We start from the raw sequence: 16988 nt of genomic DNA, 5'->3' as shown, positions 1-16988 counted from the left end.
CACCAACATAATGTGATAAGTGTTCTCCCCCGCTCCAGGGCCAAGTGCACTGCTGCCAAGGCAGGTCCCTTGGAAGTGTCTGCAGTTGGCCGAGAGTAAGCAGCAATCCCTGAAAGACTTCCTTTGTTCTTCTTGGATGGCCAAACACAACACTTGGCAAATCAGAAGCAAGCAATAAGGACCTGTTGATTGATTGATAAAGGGAGTTTCACTACTCCAAAGGACCATTTAAACAGGATTCTGAGTAATTTTGGAAGGCAGTATGGAATAAATGAGTGGGTGAAAATTTCCTATTGTCTACAGCGTAGAATAGTTTCTAGGTCAGATTGTAATGTTTTTAGTTTAAGTTCAAAATTTTTAATGTGAGCATTTACCGAAAACTGTGCTAAAAGTTACAGCCAGTAAAATTATATTACTGTCTCTTATTTGGTTATCAACCCACTGGTTCCAGTCTTTCTCTATTGAAATTGAATGAATGAATTTCCCAAGCCACTGCAGATCTGATTATGTGACACATTTGATTAAAAGCACTGCAGAGCATACAGTCCTTACCCTGCCATTCCAGGCTCTTCACCACTACCATGTTGGGTCTCCCAGGCTTACTTCTGCCTCTCCCATGATGCAGTTTACCCGGGACAGTAACCATTTGTTCCTCCCAGAGCACATCTGGCCTTTGTGCTCTTTTATATGTTACTGCTTGTGGCAAGAATTTTCTTCTCTGTCCCTGACACCAACCTCTCCTTCATGGTCCAGGTCAGATAATTTTTGCTCTCAGGCCTTGCCTGATTGTCCTTGTCTCCATGTTCCCTGTGTACAGCCATTACAGTTCACCCCCCAATGTGCCACTATTTACCCTGGTTCCCTCCTTCCCCCAAACTCCACTGGAGGTCTCTGAAGACAGAATCCAGGCCTCTCTTGGCACAGGGCCCTCAGATCCTAACACAAGAGCTCTCATAACAGCCTGTAGGGATGAGACTGAAGCCCAGGCTTACAGACAGCTCTAGAACAGGCCTGCCCACTTCAGCTCCCTTCACTGCCCCCTTAGGTATTGGAAAACCTTCCTCACACCTTCCTCCTGCTCCCTCAGGAAAGCAATCAAGATTTGGTGTGTTTAATCTGTCTGCTACAGCCATGCCTGTTGTGGTCATTTATACTTCTTTTCTTAGAATTCAGATATTAAGGAAAGCAGCTTACCAGAGAGATTTTTAAACAAGGAAAACCCAGATGAAGAAAGAGCGCATATTTTCAGATGACCCTGCTTGATTAGGACCCCATTTTTTCCCTAGCTTGATATCAATTAGAATCCCCAGATATAAAACATATCCGGACACTTGTCTATTGTAACTAGACTTTTATTTTAGAAAATCACTAACGACTATGGGAAAGCTCTCACCTCGGACAGCCTGAGACAGACACCAAACAGAACATTGAACCTAGAAGCTCCACACTCATCATCTCCAGTCCACACACATGCCCCCCCCACACACATATGTGAGCACACAAGCACATACATGCCCAAGTGAGTGTGCCATATCCCCAGCTGTACTGCTGCAGATCAGTACCCATCTGGGCTTGTGTTTCCCCTTACATCAATACTCTTGAAATGTTGCCCAACTTGATTAAAGAGAAGAGGTCTTTGTTGGTGTTGGCCTACTCTAGCTTCAGCTCTTATTGATGATTGACATTTTTTATTATAGAAAGGAAGTGGCGCGATTCTGAATACTGTGAAAACAAAAGCAAACCCAGCTATGAAGACAGTCTATAAGTTCGTAAGTATGGGTCCTTTCTCAGGATCCAAAGAAATCTGTTCCTTAGTGTGAGCAGAAACCTAGGCATACCTGCAGAGGTGACTTGAAGGCTCTCACACTATTTCCCCTTGGTTTCCTTGCTCTGAGAAATATGTTGCATTGGTGTTTTGTGACCAGGCATTTTGGACTTAAAGTATATCCAAAAGTGTTTCAACAGACACTGCAGTAGAGACATGGGAAGCTTTTACCTTTGGCTTTTACAAATAGCCTAAGTGGTAAAAACTTCAGGGCAGAGCTACAGTCTGGAAGTATCTGACAACAAACCCTTCCTGGGTGTGTCCCCATTACTGTGTCAAATGGAACAGCTCCTTTGTAGGTTAATGAAGAATGTGCACAGTGTAAGCAAATTCTTCTTCCTCTCCCATCACATCTGTAGGAGACTATGTTCATGGCACAGTGAAAGTAGGAGATTCCATCCATTGCTGGTGCTCCATCTTTTGCATGCCTCAAGTATTTGTTCTTGTGATTTCTCTTGCTTGTTAATGTGACCCTGAGCCACTGAAGTGGAATGATTTGTTTAATTTTTCATTTTTAATTGTGTTAGTCCTTTCTAAGCTTTAACTATAGTTATTATGATAGGGTGGGTGGCTGCCAACAGAGTCACACAGGTCGTAAATGACATTAAATAAAAACCATGATGTCCACTGAAATGAGACTTAGAAAATAGCATTATCAAAACAGTGAAGTCCATGTCAGCCCTTCAGCCCAGCCAGAAAATTGATCCTGAGGCCCTGCCCCAGTGAAGTGTAATAGATATTCTGAATCTTGCAGCCGGAAAGCTGCTGTTTGACTCTTTGTGGTAGCTGTCACCAGACTGCCGAGATAAATAATTATACAGAGCAGAAGAAGGACTTGCGAAGGAAAAGAAAAAAAAAACATCTCTGCCATCAAAATGCAGAAAATAAAATCTCTATAGCTCCTTTAAGGGATTTTTTTTAACCTTTTACCATTGTATTTGTTTTCATAGCCATTATGTTTTCGACTTGATGATCCCATTTTTCCTTCTTTTCTAGTAATCAGAGAAGGTGATTCGCCACAGACTGAAATCAAGCGTAGTCCCTGCTGGAAACAGAAAGGGAATCTTAACTTAAATTAATTTTTCATGCAGGCAAAAGATCATGCAAAAATGGGAATAAAAGAGGTGAAAAACCGCTTGAAGCAAAAGGTACTTGAAGTTCTTATTCAAAATGTATAAGCACCATGTATGAAATGCGTGGCCACAAAAAAAAGTAGGATGTGATCAATAGAGGGCTGTTTGATACAGTGTTGTTAGCACACTTCAAAATGCATTACCAGCTGTCCGGGGGTTTTCACACTGTTATAAATATTCACAGACAAAAAACTGTCTTCAAATAACATTAAGACTCTGGCTTAAACCTACAAAGGCAAGAAAGTTCACAGTTACCACTGTTGGTCTGTCCCTTCCCTTCCCTTCCCCACCAGGCCTGGGGTTTACAGGTGTCGGGGAAAACTGGCTTGGTCCCTCTTTCCATACACCATCCTCTTCCTGCTGCCATCCTTAACCCCAGGGGCCATTCAGAACGCAAGCCAAGAAGCATCTCCAGGGTCAGATCATGATGGTCCCAGCAGGCATATGAGCCCCAGGCAGATATGCACAAAGGATGGCAAGAAGAGGATGGTTTAGCTTTCCCACCATGCCCATTAGACAGGAGAGGCCCAGCAGATTATGTTGAAGACTCTGTACAGGGAAACAGAGGCCCCTGATTGTTTCCGTAGACCATTTGAAAAGTTGTCTGAGGTCACGCTGGCTGTATCCTGACTGAGCTCCCCCCCAGCCTGAGTCTGGAGTATATAGTGAGGTTATTCAACAGACAAGGCTTTTTGATGCTTTTCCAACATAATCACAGTTATTGCTGCTGCCACCCCTTGGTAAGTACTTGTTAGGGATAGTCCAGGCTAGGAGTGTTCATGTTTAATCCTTAGAACAACCCTGTGGTGTTATTCTCATTTCATGAGTAAAGAGACTGTGGTTCAGAGGTGAAGCAATTTGCTCAAGGGCATACTGTGTAAGCCTGGCACAGGCAGGATTAGATTCCAGATCTGCCGACTTCCACCAGCAGAGCACTAACCACTACATACTTGGCACTGCCTTCCTAAACAAGTGTTTTGTTTTCCAAAAATGTCTAGGATCACTTGCTTCATTATCCTCACACCCCCAATGTACCACTCTAATAAGGCTCTTTGTCTATCTTGGCAGTTAAAAAAAAAAATGAAAGCTGTTTCAATTTTATGAAGTCAGAAAAGACCTCTAATTAACTTGAAATGGGTCGAAGGAATTGATTCCTTCCTTTTAATTGGAAAATAATTTGCTCTGACTAAGCACTTAAATTCCTAGTTTCAGCCAACAGCGAGTTCTTAACAGCTCGGATGCACATCATCCTATAACGTAAATCCAGGCTGCCTGCAACTACAGTCTGTTACACATTGCCAGAGGCTACCAGGTGGAATTCTTTTACTTGGGTGTTGAGTGGCTAAAGATCCCTTTTTATCTTCAGTCCCAATCACATGTAGTTGAATTGGATTGCGGATACTGAGCTGCAGGAAGGAGGCTTTTCCCTCCTTGCTATCCAGGCTTTGGTTGACCTCCAGTAAGCAAAGATAGGAATCTCCTCACCATACAGGAAACTAGAGACATCTTTTCACTGTCCTGCTCAAGCACATAAACCTCTAGCCAACAGAAAAAATTCCTGCTCTACAATACCTGTCCTTGCCCCACGACCATCGAACGCAGCCTTCTTAATGTGTGAACTTCAAGTTCATTTAAGCAATCTAGATCAAGTTCCTTCCACATCACCTCCTTTTCCCTTTCTTAATCATATCTAAAGCTGATTTCCCCCTCCCTTCTTCTTCCCCCTGCCAGTCTCTTCAAGAATAGTTTCATGAGCTAATGTTCTATAGAAAGTGTCAGTACATTTCAGGTGACACTAACGGTGAAGGCATTTTATAGAAATGTGGCTTGTCACCATTGGACTGTTGACAGATCTATTAGTGCACCCTTTTCAATTTTCACTTTTCCCCCCTTCGGTCTTACAGATTTCCACAGACATGATATTTTGCAGTTGTTCTTGGAAGAGCTATTTTGTAATTGAAACTCTAGCATTGTTCAGTACATTCAGGCCCTGGGTCTCAGGCACTCTCTGCTCCTTTTCTTGAGCTAATTTAGGATTTGGCTTCACCTGACCTCTCTCACTGCAGTGGAAAATATTTCCTTGGCTTTTTTTTTTCCTGTCTCTCTACCCTCCTGCCCCCTCCCCTCTACATAGAACCTATCTATGTGCCTCCCTAAACATATCTAATACAGACATCTCAAGTTTGGTTTCTGCTATGAAATTGAAGCAGCTCCCAACAAAGATCCAATTTTCAAATGTACTGGGTTGCCACCTGGCCTCCTCTAACTCTGCATAGCAATGATGACCTCGCAGATATAATCAAGAACCCAATCTTGCCCTCTTTGCTCTTGCCTTGGGTTTGAATTGCAAATAGAAAATGTGGGACCGACCTGCAGAGAGGTCGTCACGGTGTATGGAGGGTCCATCTCTAATATGACTGAGCAGGGCCCTTCTCTGTCCCTTGTTCATTTGTGCTGCCGATTTTCAAAGCCTCTGAAAGAGGAGCTTTCAGGATATCTGTGTGACCATTGGCAAATAATTGTTCATAGATCCTATAGTGTGGCTTTATTCCATCTGCTCTGCTGCAGCCAGCAACAAAAAAAAAGAAAGATGGAGAACATATTTCTCTGGGTAAATTGAGCAAAGTGGTCAAGTTCTTCTATAGTCTGTGCTCCTTTGAAGTCTGACTTGCTCAAAATTAGGAAGAAGAAATGGCAAGCATGCTACCCAGCTGACACTTCCCAGAGGAGGTGGTGGCACATACCTGGTCATGTCCCTGTTAGGCGTGACCTGCAGAAGAATGCCAGCAAATTGCAAATTCCACTACTGCTCTGCCAGGCTGGCACAAGAATACCCTGGTTTAAAAGCAGTGGCTACACAGACTTCCTCCTAACCTAACATTCAGATACTTATATAAGGATGTTATTTTGTGCCCTTGAGGAATGCCTGAAGTTTTTATCCCTTTCCTTTATTTATTAAAATATGTCAACCAGACACCCATTTCCTAACCCTTTGTAAAGTTTCTAAGTCTTTGATCTTTAAAAAAACAAAGCAAGCTTGTTTAGAGTGTCTGTGATTGAAAGGAACAAATTCACAGTTGGCTTTCGTTTTTGGCCAAACATTTCCAAGTGCATTGAAGAGAGTGAGCAAAGGGAAAGCCAGGTAGACTCTTGTAGAACAGACATTTTCACACCTTTTCACACAACTGTCAGCTCCCTGTCTCCAGACACATTAAAATATGCGGCAGCCTCAATCACAGACTCTCCAACTTTGGCTACTAGTTTGATATCAATATTCATCATTTAATTTACATTTGCTGTGGTAGGAGGTAAGCTGGGAAATGAAAGACATTGCATGGATCTCAGAGTGGAGATAGGTAGTTCCCTGCCAGAGACTGAGAAGTGTTCACACTCGTGGGAGCCTTTTAAACTCCTCTTCATAGGGATCTGGTGTTCGGGCTTCTGAAGCAAATGAGCTGAGTTCAGCATTGGTTGTGTAGGACCTTACCTATATGGCCCTGGGCAAGTTACTAGACCTCTCAAACCTAGTCTTCCTCATCCATAAAGAAGAGGAAACACAGATTTTTACTGGATTGTCAAGGATTCAAGGAGGTGATGTGTTTAAATAGCGATGGTGAGAAGCCACTCTATAAATGAATTTTTATTCTGTATGTTTACACATGCCCCACATCTAGAACAGCCACACTGTGGAACTTCCCAAGACCACAGCTCTGACCAGCCATTCCCTTGCTTAAAAAAAAAAAAACCCTTTCTGACCTTGCTGACCTGCTTCTAGGCAGGCTGCTTTTTCTAGGTCTCTGCCTCAGAAAGCCTGACCTAGCTCTCCCAACACCATGCCCAGCCCCCTCTGTATCCCTGCCTCCCCAAACTTGGTTCCTGCCTCCCTGCCTTGCTTGAGCTTGCTGTGCCTGTCTTCTCCATGGAGAGGTAGAGTTGAGCTGTGGCAGGATTTTTTATTCCAGTAAATACTCAGGGAAGGTGATAAAATGGCAATATTTTCTGCCTCCTTTGCTCTGCAGAGGGAGGAGGACTGGAAGAGCCCCAATACTTCGAGCCTCCAGGATCCTGGGAAGAATTTGCCACCTGCAGTGGCCTCTGATCTGTGGCTCTGTCCTATGTGCCTCCTGTATGACCCTTCACGAAAGAAAGAATCATCTTACCCCTTACAGCATACTCTTGTTTTTGCTTTTGAAAAATGACATTTAGAAGGTCAATTTTTGAAAACAAAACATCGGGGAAAATTCAACAAATAAGAGAACTAAACATAAAATAATCCCTTTTTGTATCGGTCATAGGGCTTGATCTCTGGGCCTGGGTGCTGTCCCTGGGCTCTTCAACTTAAGGCTAGCACTCTACCACTTGAGCCTCAGCGCCACTTCTGGTTTTCTGATGGTTAATTGGAGTCTCATGGACTTTTCATGCCCAGGCTGGCTTTGAACCACAATCCTCAGATCTCAGCCTCCTGAGTAGCTAGGATTAGAGGCATGAGCCACCAGCACCCAGCAAAAGAATCCCTTTTGATAGTCTGAATTTTCATATAGTATATCCTGAACATTTTCCAGGCCACTAAATGTTTCTTCCACATTGTATATATGGGCCATCACATAAAATGTTATATTTAATACATCACATTATCAGACACCTAAATTAGTTCCAGTGTTTTCTACCTATAGGCAAGATTTTGCCAAAAGTATTTTTTTTTTCATTTTTAATGACGCAAGGGGCATCATTTTGTGTTTTACATGTAAATTGCTGGTTTGCATACTCACCAGAAGGGTACCAGGACACCCTTTCCCAGGTCCTTGGCTGATGTCTCTGTTAGTTTTGAGGCTATTGTATCTTTAATAAGGGATTTCAGAGTTGTGAGAACTGACTTCTTAACTATGTGTAAGATCTCTGCCAGTCGATACAGAGGAACACTGTTCCTGTGGCTTTCTGGCCCCGTGTTGTGCTCTGTTTCCTATGGTATCCTGAGAGGAATCTGCTGTCCTTCCCCACTAGAGGGAATGGTGAATAAATTGAAAGATCAAAGATGGGTGGGATGAACCACAGGACTTGGTTAGAAATCTCTTGCATCTCTGAATAGTCTAGCTACATAAAGTGAATGTGGCTTTTTGATAATCAAGCACATTTGTATATTGGATACATTTGCCTTCCAAATGTTCAGCTCGAATTTACAAAGATTTATTGGAAAGCATGTGTTTGATTCAAGAGAACCCAGACCCCCGAAAACTCATAGTCTGTAGGAGAGCCAGGTAAATGGCACAGAAGCCTGTGACAAAGCACGCATCCTCTTCCAGATGATGGGGTAAGGCCCCCTCAATTTAGGACTCTGGTCCCTTTTTGGGGTTTAAATGCCAAGAGCCAATAGTTCTAGATTCCTCCACTTTCTAGCTTTATGACCTTACATAATTTACCCTCTCTTAGCCCTTATTTCTTCACTGTTTGCCATGTAATCGTTGTGAGAACAAAGTGTGAGAATGGAGGTCAAAGGTTGGGAAAAGTTCCTGCCAGGGGCAGGCACTCTATATACAGAAGCTTTCTGCCCTTTGCAGGAGGCGAGGATCCAGCATTCCCTTTGCACAGTGCTGGGATGTTTTTCAAAGCTTTCTCATATCTCATTTAACCCATTCTTCCAGTGGCTTGGAGGTTTGCCAAGCCAGGGGTAGCCTCCCTGTTATAAAAAGAAAGAAATAGTTGCAGAGACATTGGGTGAATGAGAACAGGCAGCTAGGCAGTGATACAAATAAAACTAGGAAGATAGGTTAGATTAAGGTAATTTTCCCCAAACCTATTATCAAATAGCTTTGCAGTCACCATTTTTTTCAGCCATACACACGAACTGTACAATATTTTTTCCTGAAGCAGAAGTGGTTTTTTTATTGTTTTGCCTTATTAAAACTCTGTGTTAATCCTCTAGGTTCCCCTAACCTGGATCCAAAATGCCCTTTTTGCCCTTTGTTGCTTTCTGGCACACAAGGAGCCATTCTCCTCTTTGTTCCACTTGACCTGATCGCCCTTGAGCAGCCCCTTTCCAAACAAACCATTTCTAATTGACTGTCAGCAGCCTCTTTCATCATTGAGTCTTAGCCTGGCTGAACCTGACTGATGTGATGTGGACCAAGCCCTCCCTGTAAAGTAAGGAGGTCATCCATCCCCTATGTCATGTCCCAAGCAGAGAGACTTCTCAAGGCTGGCCTCTACAGGCAGCTGGATCTGTGAGGTCAAATATATATATATATATATATATATATATACATGCATATATACATGCATATATATATGTATATATATAGGAGAATGTGATTGCTATTGTTTCTAGAGTAGCTAATAATATTCTGTTCACCTGTATTGCAGTTAACTTATTTCCATTAATCCTCACAAGTACCATCTTCCCATTGTACAGATAAGGAACCTGAGACTCTGAGATTTTCTACAGATTGCCCCTTTAATACACAGTTACTCAGTACATAGCCACTTACCCTTATGGGCTGCCACCACTGTTTCTAGTCATCTGAGAAGTTGAAAATGACCAGTTATCAAAACTGTCCTATTGTAAAAAATTTAATGGATATTAAGGTCATATATTCTGTTGGCCAAATGTACTTTTGTTCATACAATGAAAGGCATTAGAAATTTCATTTGCTATTGAATTCAGAATGTGAGTTATTCCTACATGGTGAGAATGATTAAGCATTGTTTATAATATTTACTCTTGGTCTTAACTAGTAAAGAGTTGACCTGAATAAAATATGCTCTGCTCATGGCACCAGTGACCACGAACATGTCCTAAACAACCCTAGTGTAGCTCAGCTGCTAGGGCTAGTGACCGGAGTCAGTTGGCACCTTAGGGTTTTCTTTTCCTTATAATTTGATTCATGAATGAGATGCGCAAGTGAATATAAGTTTTTTTTTATTTAAGAATATGTCTTTGGGTTCCCCAAATTTTTTCCAAGCCAAGATTCCTTGACCTGGAATTCAGAAACTGTGAGGGGGTAGAAAAGAGGGGACGTGAGCACCGATGTTCACAGACAGTAACCTCATCAGCAAACAAATGTAGGAAAATGTCCACACTCACAAATAATCAAAGTGATGCAAATTAAAACAACAATGAGGTCTGATTTTTCACCTATTAAATTAGCGATACATTTTTTAAATGATGAGACTAACAAGTACTGTGAAACTGTAGTGCATCTACTGTAGGTAGTTGGTGTAAATTGGAAAGCAATTTGGTAGAATGAATATAAAGCCATAAAAAGTGTTTTTATCTTTTGACCTAGTAATTTCATTCCTAAGGATTTCTATAGAAATAATTTTAAAAGACTAATAATATATATGTAGAAAGTTAAAAGATAGAAATAAAAACCCAATAGTAATGGGATTATTCATTAAATTTCATGTCTGCTCAAAAATATTATGCATCTATTAAAATTATTATTCTAATGACTAGCTCCATGGTGATGCTTACATTGGAAAAAAACAGATTATGCATGAGCTATGATTGCAAGTAAATTTTAAATGTCTGCATATAGACAAAGTGAATATGTAAAATGAAAATAGTTATATGAAATGATAATATGAAGATTCTTTTTTTCACTCTTGTAAGTTATTATAGTACCTTTATATATTGGCTTCTCTGGTCCTTGAAAGTCCAAGGACCAAGTTAACTGCCATTACTCCTGTTTCTCCCAAGAGGGCAGGCTAAGAATGTCCCAGGAGGAAGGTCCTTGGCTGGGGGGTTATGAGTTGTGGGGGACATTGATGTTGCCCCCCAATATCAATCCTAAAACCATCATCCTTCCTACAGGATATCACAGAGAATGGCTGTGCCCCCACTACAGAAGAGTCACTGCCCAGGACCACACCCTCCCCACTGGTGGAAGCCAAGGACCCCAAGCTTCGAGAAGATCGGAGGCCAATCACAGTCCACTTCGGGCAGGTGTGTGCCCTGGGCCCGTATGAGTTTTGAGTGCGGGGGTGGGGGCAGCAGTTGTTTTGTCTGTAACAGAAGCTGTAGCACATGCAGCAGACAAGTTCTCATTCTAGCCTTCCTTGGCAAAGCAGCTCCATAGAGTTTTTCACGTCGTCAAGTGTGTACGTGGTGCAAACATGTTTAGAAGATGATTTTCAAACATTTCAGGAGACAGTATTGCTCTGGTCATCAACTAGCTCCTCTGTTGAATGGAGTGATTAAATGTAGCTGCTGCCACCCTCACTCCCAGACACTGCCTTTAAGGTGCCTGTTAGCTAAGCATCTCATTAGAACACTTTAGCATCCCAGGCCCTTCTTTGCACCTTCAAGTAAAAGGCAACAGGCAAAGTCTTACTTTAAAAAAAATCAATTAGGAGTTCTTTATTAATATACTTCCTGAAAATCAATATCCAGAGTCGTGCTTCTCAGAGTAAACACCCTGGCTGTGGTTCTGTACATCCAGTTCTTGCCCAACTCTTTGAAAAGACCTCAGCACTTGAGAAATTGTCTGTACTGTGGGGGTTTCCCCACCCCTTAAGTAACACGTTATACTCAGTAGAGAAACTAAAATTTGTATTGTGGTTAAATCTTGGGTTAAAAAGGTTATATACTCTTCCTTCTTATCAGTCATGTCCTCTGTTATCAAAATCATACTTTTTCTAGGTTTATATACCTGTACAAATCAAGTTTTTTTTCTTGGTTCAGGTTTTGGTTTTAGCTGTATTGGGAATCAAACCCAGAGCCTTGTGCACTTGCTAGTTCTTACAGAGTTATTTCTCTTTGAATCACCTGATTTTCTAATCATTTATCAATGAGGAATGATTAAATGATTTTCACTTCAAATATGATTGCCATTTCAACCCCATAAATGACTGAGAATCATACATCGTACAGAAAATTTCTGGTTTTGACAGACTTATCAAGTGCCTACTATGTTGCAGACATTGAACTGTTTAGAAGTGAACGGATGAAATTGTTGCAGTGGGTTATTATTGTAAGATGTGACTTGATCAAAACATGAGAATCATCTTTCTCTAATCTTTTCAGATAATATGTTCATACATCTATAACTTGGGGAAAATCGCCCCCTTTTCTTTTCTTTTCTGATTTTACACTTGAAAGGGATGTTGTAGAAACTGAAATGTAGCACAAGAAAGAAGTGTGAGCAGGGTGGTACTCGTTTGGTTAATGATCATCTTCAAACCGAACTGGTATCCTCACCCCCGAGAAGCCGCTTCCTCCCTGGCTTAGGCCCTGTTGGAGAAATCCACACCCCTGTTCCTGGCTGCTTTTGCTGAAAGCACAACCCTGGCTGTCACCAGCATGGCATTCCAGAGTCAGCTTCCTGCTTTCCTTTGTCCTCATTCCTGCACACACGAACCTGCCCATGAAAGGAGCCCCTCGCTGGAGTTTGGAGCCCATTACAGAGAAAGAGGGGGCGGGGGAGAGGGATTTCATGGTGTTAAACATTCCATTTTTCGAAACACACACAAAAAAAGGAGGCCCTATTTGAAATGGAGAAAGACCTTCTTTCCATTTCAGCAAGAAGGAGAGATGCTTTAATGTCATTCCCAGTTAAATGCAGAATAAAAGTGTATGTGTGCACATGCGGGTGGGGGATAAACAATTAAAAAAGCCACCCCAAACTCTGTTGAAATAAGAGCTGTCTGTGCCTTCACAGGTCTGCAAACTGGAGAGGATGAAAGTGGCTTTTTCCCCCCACCCCGTTTGTCACTTCCCTCACGTGGCTGCCAGCATTATGCAAGTGTACAAGAAGGCAGGATTTTTTTTTAATGCATGCATGCGGATTAAGGTCAAGCCCCTAGTATCAGCCATGCAGCGGGCTCTCCCTTCCAGCTGCAACCACAGATCCTACCCACAGCCGAGAGATGCCTTAATTGAGACGTGCTGTCAAAGTGACAAACACATTTGCATACAGTCTACACTCTATTTATTTTCTCTGGAAAGGTCTACAGTCTGCTGTTGGTTGAACATTCTTAATCAGTTTGCTGTAAGTGAACTGCCAGCTAGCTCACTTGTGCCGGCCTCTTCATTAGGTGACAGATTAGCTGTGGGGGGATGGGCAGGAAAGCACAGACCCCTTTCTTTTAACTCTTTCCAGCTTTGCCCCTTGTGTGGTAGGTTGTCCTTCAGCCTTTCCCCAGGCACCAAGTTTGATAGGCCACTGGTCACAGCAGGGGGAGCCTACCATGGTGGGCGGGTGTGAGTTTTAGAGACTTGGTAGTCTTCCTAAACAATAGAGCTTTGAGTTCCAGTTCAGAAATATTTGCCATACTCTCCTACCACGTGAACTATTTTTGGTTACTTGCTTTTCTTTAAACAGATTCAAACCTGCCACACATACCATCGTTAGCCTTTTCATAAGCAATTGGTAAAAATCACAGGTTTAACATCTAAGCGCAGTTTCTTTCTAAGCATATAAAAATTTTTTTAATGTTCAAAGCTATTTATGCAACCCTAGTGATCCTTACTGTCTTTGGAGAAAGAATAGCTCCCTCTCCCTCCCAAAAAAATCTGTCATCTCTTCCATAGACCTCTGAGAAAAGGGATCATTAGTCCTCTTCTGTAGGCCCAGAGCTAGAACTCAGACCTCAGAGCTCAGTCCTGCAAGGACTTGTCCAGGCCCCTGTCACCAGCATGGGAGCCCAGGACAGTCACACCTGGAACCTATGCTGGTTCCCTGCTCAAGTAGACATTTGCTATTCCAGAGATCTATTAAAGCTGGTATGTCCCAGAAAATAGTGTACTTAGCCAGATCCTGTGTGCTACCCTCAGAAATACCTTCACCTGAGGTTTCTATTTCTGGGGGTTTCATTCTTTAAGAACACTTAGCTACAAAAATATGAATAAATAAGAAAAAGAAAAAGCAGAGAACCCTTAGCTACCCAGTACGGGGCATCGGTTGAGACTCTGTAGGGAGGACTGGCCAGGAGGGAGCTTAGTACCTAGGCCAGGGTAATCACTACTAGAAAGAAAAGGTGCTCTCATGACTTCTGCTTCAGTGTCTCCTTCCAAACTAGGACCACCCCTCCATTTGATTATACATTTCTTAGCCTATGCACAATGTATAAGATGAGTAAGTCTTCTGTCTTCACCCTCGTAGGGCATGATGGAGACAGACCCAGGGCAATGAGAGTGGTGAGCCCAGAGTGTTCTGAGGACCCACAGAGGCAACGTCTCCCCACCGCCCAGGACCACTCTACATAGTCTCATGTTGGACCCTTTATTAAAAGAGATTTTATCAACAAGCCATACTCATTACCACTTATTTGTTTGCTAAAGTAGATATACAGTATGTCACCTGGAGCTTATAGTAAGCAAAATAACTGATTTTTAGTTAGCCTCTGTGGTCAGTATCATGGATGGTTTATTTGAACAGTTTAAAGGTATCAAGTAGCTTGCAAATGCCTGTTCTTACCTTGGAAAATATTTAGGTTTGGTGAAGCATTTTGAAACGATTTTCCCCAAATTCAGAAATAAGATCCAGGAAAGAGAAACAAATGAAATTTTTAAATGCCAGCTTTTAAAAATAAGACTAAAAGAACTTTAGACTTGAGGCTAAATGATTGTTAAAGCATCCCCTAAGACTTTGAAAGGCTGAGTTATTCCACATGGGGTAAGTGGATAGTGGTGGAGGAGCCGCCAGGCCAGGAAGGAGCTGGAAGGAAGGAGAGAGCATGCTCAGTTCCTTTCCAGATGCAAAGAGAGGACCTCACTGCTTTCCAATACGGGTGGGGAAACAAGGTAAAACAGACTCAGGGTCCCATACATTTGTCCTATGGAATGGGAAATGGAAAGAACTCCTCTATAGGGCCTAGGAAGTGCTGAGGAAGCAGTGCCCTCCCCTCCGGGGACTGGGTACCTGCAGCTGTATCATACATCCAATCTGATGGAGTCAGCAGAGGTGACACCGAATCAAAACTACACCCTATGTTTAGTCAGCTGGCCTGGGTCACTGGATTCTTTCATATTCTTCAACTGAATCTTAACCATCTACTGGTAAGGAAGAAAGCTGGGGGGAGGGGGGAGATTTCACTCATGCACATGTGCTAGTTCTAGGGCTTAAACACAGGACTTTGGCACTGTTCGTGATCTTGTTTGCTCAAAGCTAGAGCTCTGCCATTTGAGTCACAGCTCCACTTCTAGCTTTTTGGTGGTTAATTGGAGATAAGCATCTTGCAGACTTGCCTGCCCAGGCTGGCTTTGAACTGAGATCCTCAGATCTCAGCCTACTTGGTAGCTAGGATTATAGGCATAAGCCACTGGCATCCAGCAAGGAAGAAGGCCTTTTACCCATTGTACAAAAGAGGAAATCAGCTTTACTAGGACAGTATTTACTGGAGAGAGTAGCCCAAGCCTGCTCCAAAGCCAGCAGCAGCACCTCTGCTTCTCAGGAACACTGGATTTTAGTTCTGTGTGTGGGCTACCAGCACTGTGGGCCAGGGTCAGGCTGCCCTCTCAGGAAGCCTATGTTGATGGGGGAGGTGGGAGAATATCATCTTCAGTTTGCCTTTCACTATTTCCTCTATATTTTCCCTAATTGGCTTGAAAATAGAGGCATTACCCACTTTGCAATCTGTCAGATTCCGAAGTTTATATATTGAAAGGTGCCTCTGTTCCCCCATTTGAACAAAGGTTTCTAAATATCTGTAGTGTAAAAGTTTCAAGAGCTGGTTAAACCAGAGTTCTAACCAGGCACTACTGTGACTTCCAAGACAGAGAGGTTTGGATATCATCCTAGGACTAGCTCTTGGCATGTCATTGTCTATTTGCTTGCCAAGTTTTGGTATTTACAATTCTGACCATTCAGTTCCAGTCTTGTGCTAAGCTCAAGAGGCTGCCCAGCAAGCCTATGTCCTTATAGCACCATGGCTCTAAGAAATTCCCTCTGTCCATTGAGCTTAGAAGTCACACATAATTTCCTTCAGTTTAGCTGCTCCTCCCAGACACCTCCAGCAGGTGTCCCATACTCTCCAATGCCTTTGCACAGGCTTCCAGTGTGGACACACACATCCTGCTACGATCCTTCCACCTTCTCCATCTCTTATCTCAGCAAATGGCACTGCTAGAGCCCCTTGATCCCACCTCCTGGGATCAACTGTGCCACAGCCTCAGTGCAGACTTTGGAATTGCTCACCTGCCCTGGGCCAATCTCCTAACCAGCATTCTTCACATGACCTAGCATAGGGCCACATGAAGTATATGCCAGGGGCCATGTCACTCCTTTGCCCCTAGCCTCCTTTAAAGATTCCATCTTTCCCCCTATGACGCCCTTTACCCTCTGCCTATCTAATCTTGGAGTAGGTCCCTTCTATAAATCTTCCTAGCTCCCCTAAGAAGAGCTGTGCTATTTTATGCTACGCCTGGACTTTGCTCGTGACACGCTTCTCCACCTTATGTTGTTTAGTGCATATATTCCTCACAAGATGATGGACATTTCAGAAGTCCACCTTCTTTTACAGGGCCTGGCATGGAGCTAGGGGTCAGTATATCCTGGGAACTTGTTATTGCTGTGGGTATTTAAATTAGGCCCCAACTTATTAGTGTTTAAGTGTTTGCTGTGTTTCCTACGAGTTGGTTAATTTTATGTATGTTGCTATGCTTCTATTTCCGTCCATTTGAAGAAGAAATATGAATATTCAATTGGTGGTCAAAAATTATTTCCAAATTTACCTTCTATAAATAAGGATTGGTTTCAGTGTAGAAACAGCTCTGTATTATGGGAACTTAGATCCTGTCTTATTTTGTGTTTATGTGAGGTCCTGAGGTCAGTCATAAATGTTCAGAAAGTCCGAAGGAGAGGAACCAGGCAGAGGACTGGGGTCTCCTTCCCTTGCTTGCAAGGATGGTGCACATACCTATTCAGGAGAGGAGAGCAGTCAGAGGAGGAAGAGGCCCATCATCTCTTGAATTACACGGAATAAAGCAACTGTGTTTACCTGTAAAAGACATAAGATACATAAACAAATACAAAACGGACCCTAAAAAAACTATATGGGTTTTTGTTGTTGTTGTTTTGGACTTGTTTGTTTGGGGG

The 16988-nt window shown here is 42.6% G+C and overlaps 1 protein-coding gene across 3 annotated transcripts in view; it reads left to right on the top strand.

Annotated features, from left to right (window-relative positions):
• The window catches only part of Dennd1a (DENN domain containing 1A), a 463593-nt gene that overhangs the window by 403456 nt on the left and 43149 nt on the right, over nt 1-16988 (top strand). For all 3 annotated transcript variants that reach the window (XM_090330613.1, XM_090330611.1, XM_090330612.1), the window contains exons 17-19: nt 1698-1769; nt 2917-2973; nt 10766-10897. In XM_090330613.1, coding sequence (XP_090186739.1) covers nt 1698-1769; nt 2917-2973; nt 10766-10897 — 261 coding nt within the window. The remainder of the gene's footprint in view (nt 1-1697; nt 1770-2916; nt 2974-10765; nt 10898-16988) is intronic.

The sequence above is a fragment of the Megascapheus bottae genome, chromosome 3 (assembly GCF_031878675.1).
Source record: "Megascapheus bottae isolate mThoBot1 chromosome 3, mThoBot2.hap1, whole genome shotgun sequence".
NCBI classification, from domain to species: domain Eukaryota; kingdom Metazoa; phylum Chordata; class Mammalia; order Rodentia; family Geomyidae; genus Megascapheus; species Megascapheus bottae.
This window is presented reverse-complemented; position numbering and strand designations above follow the sequence as displayed.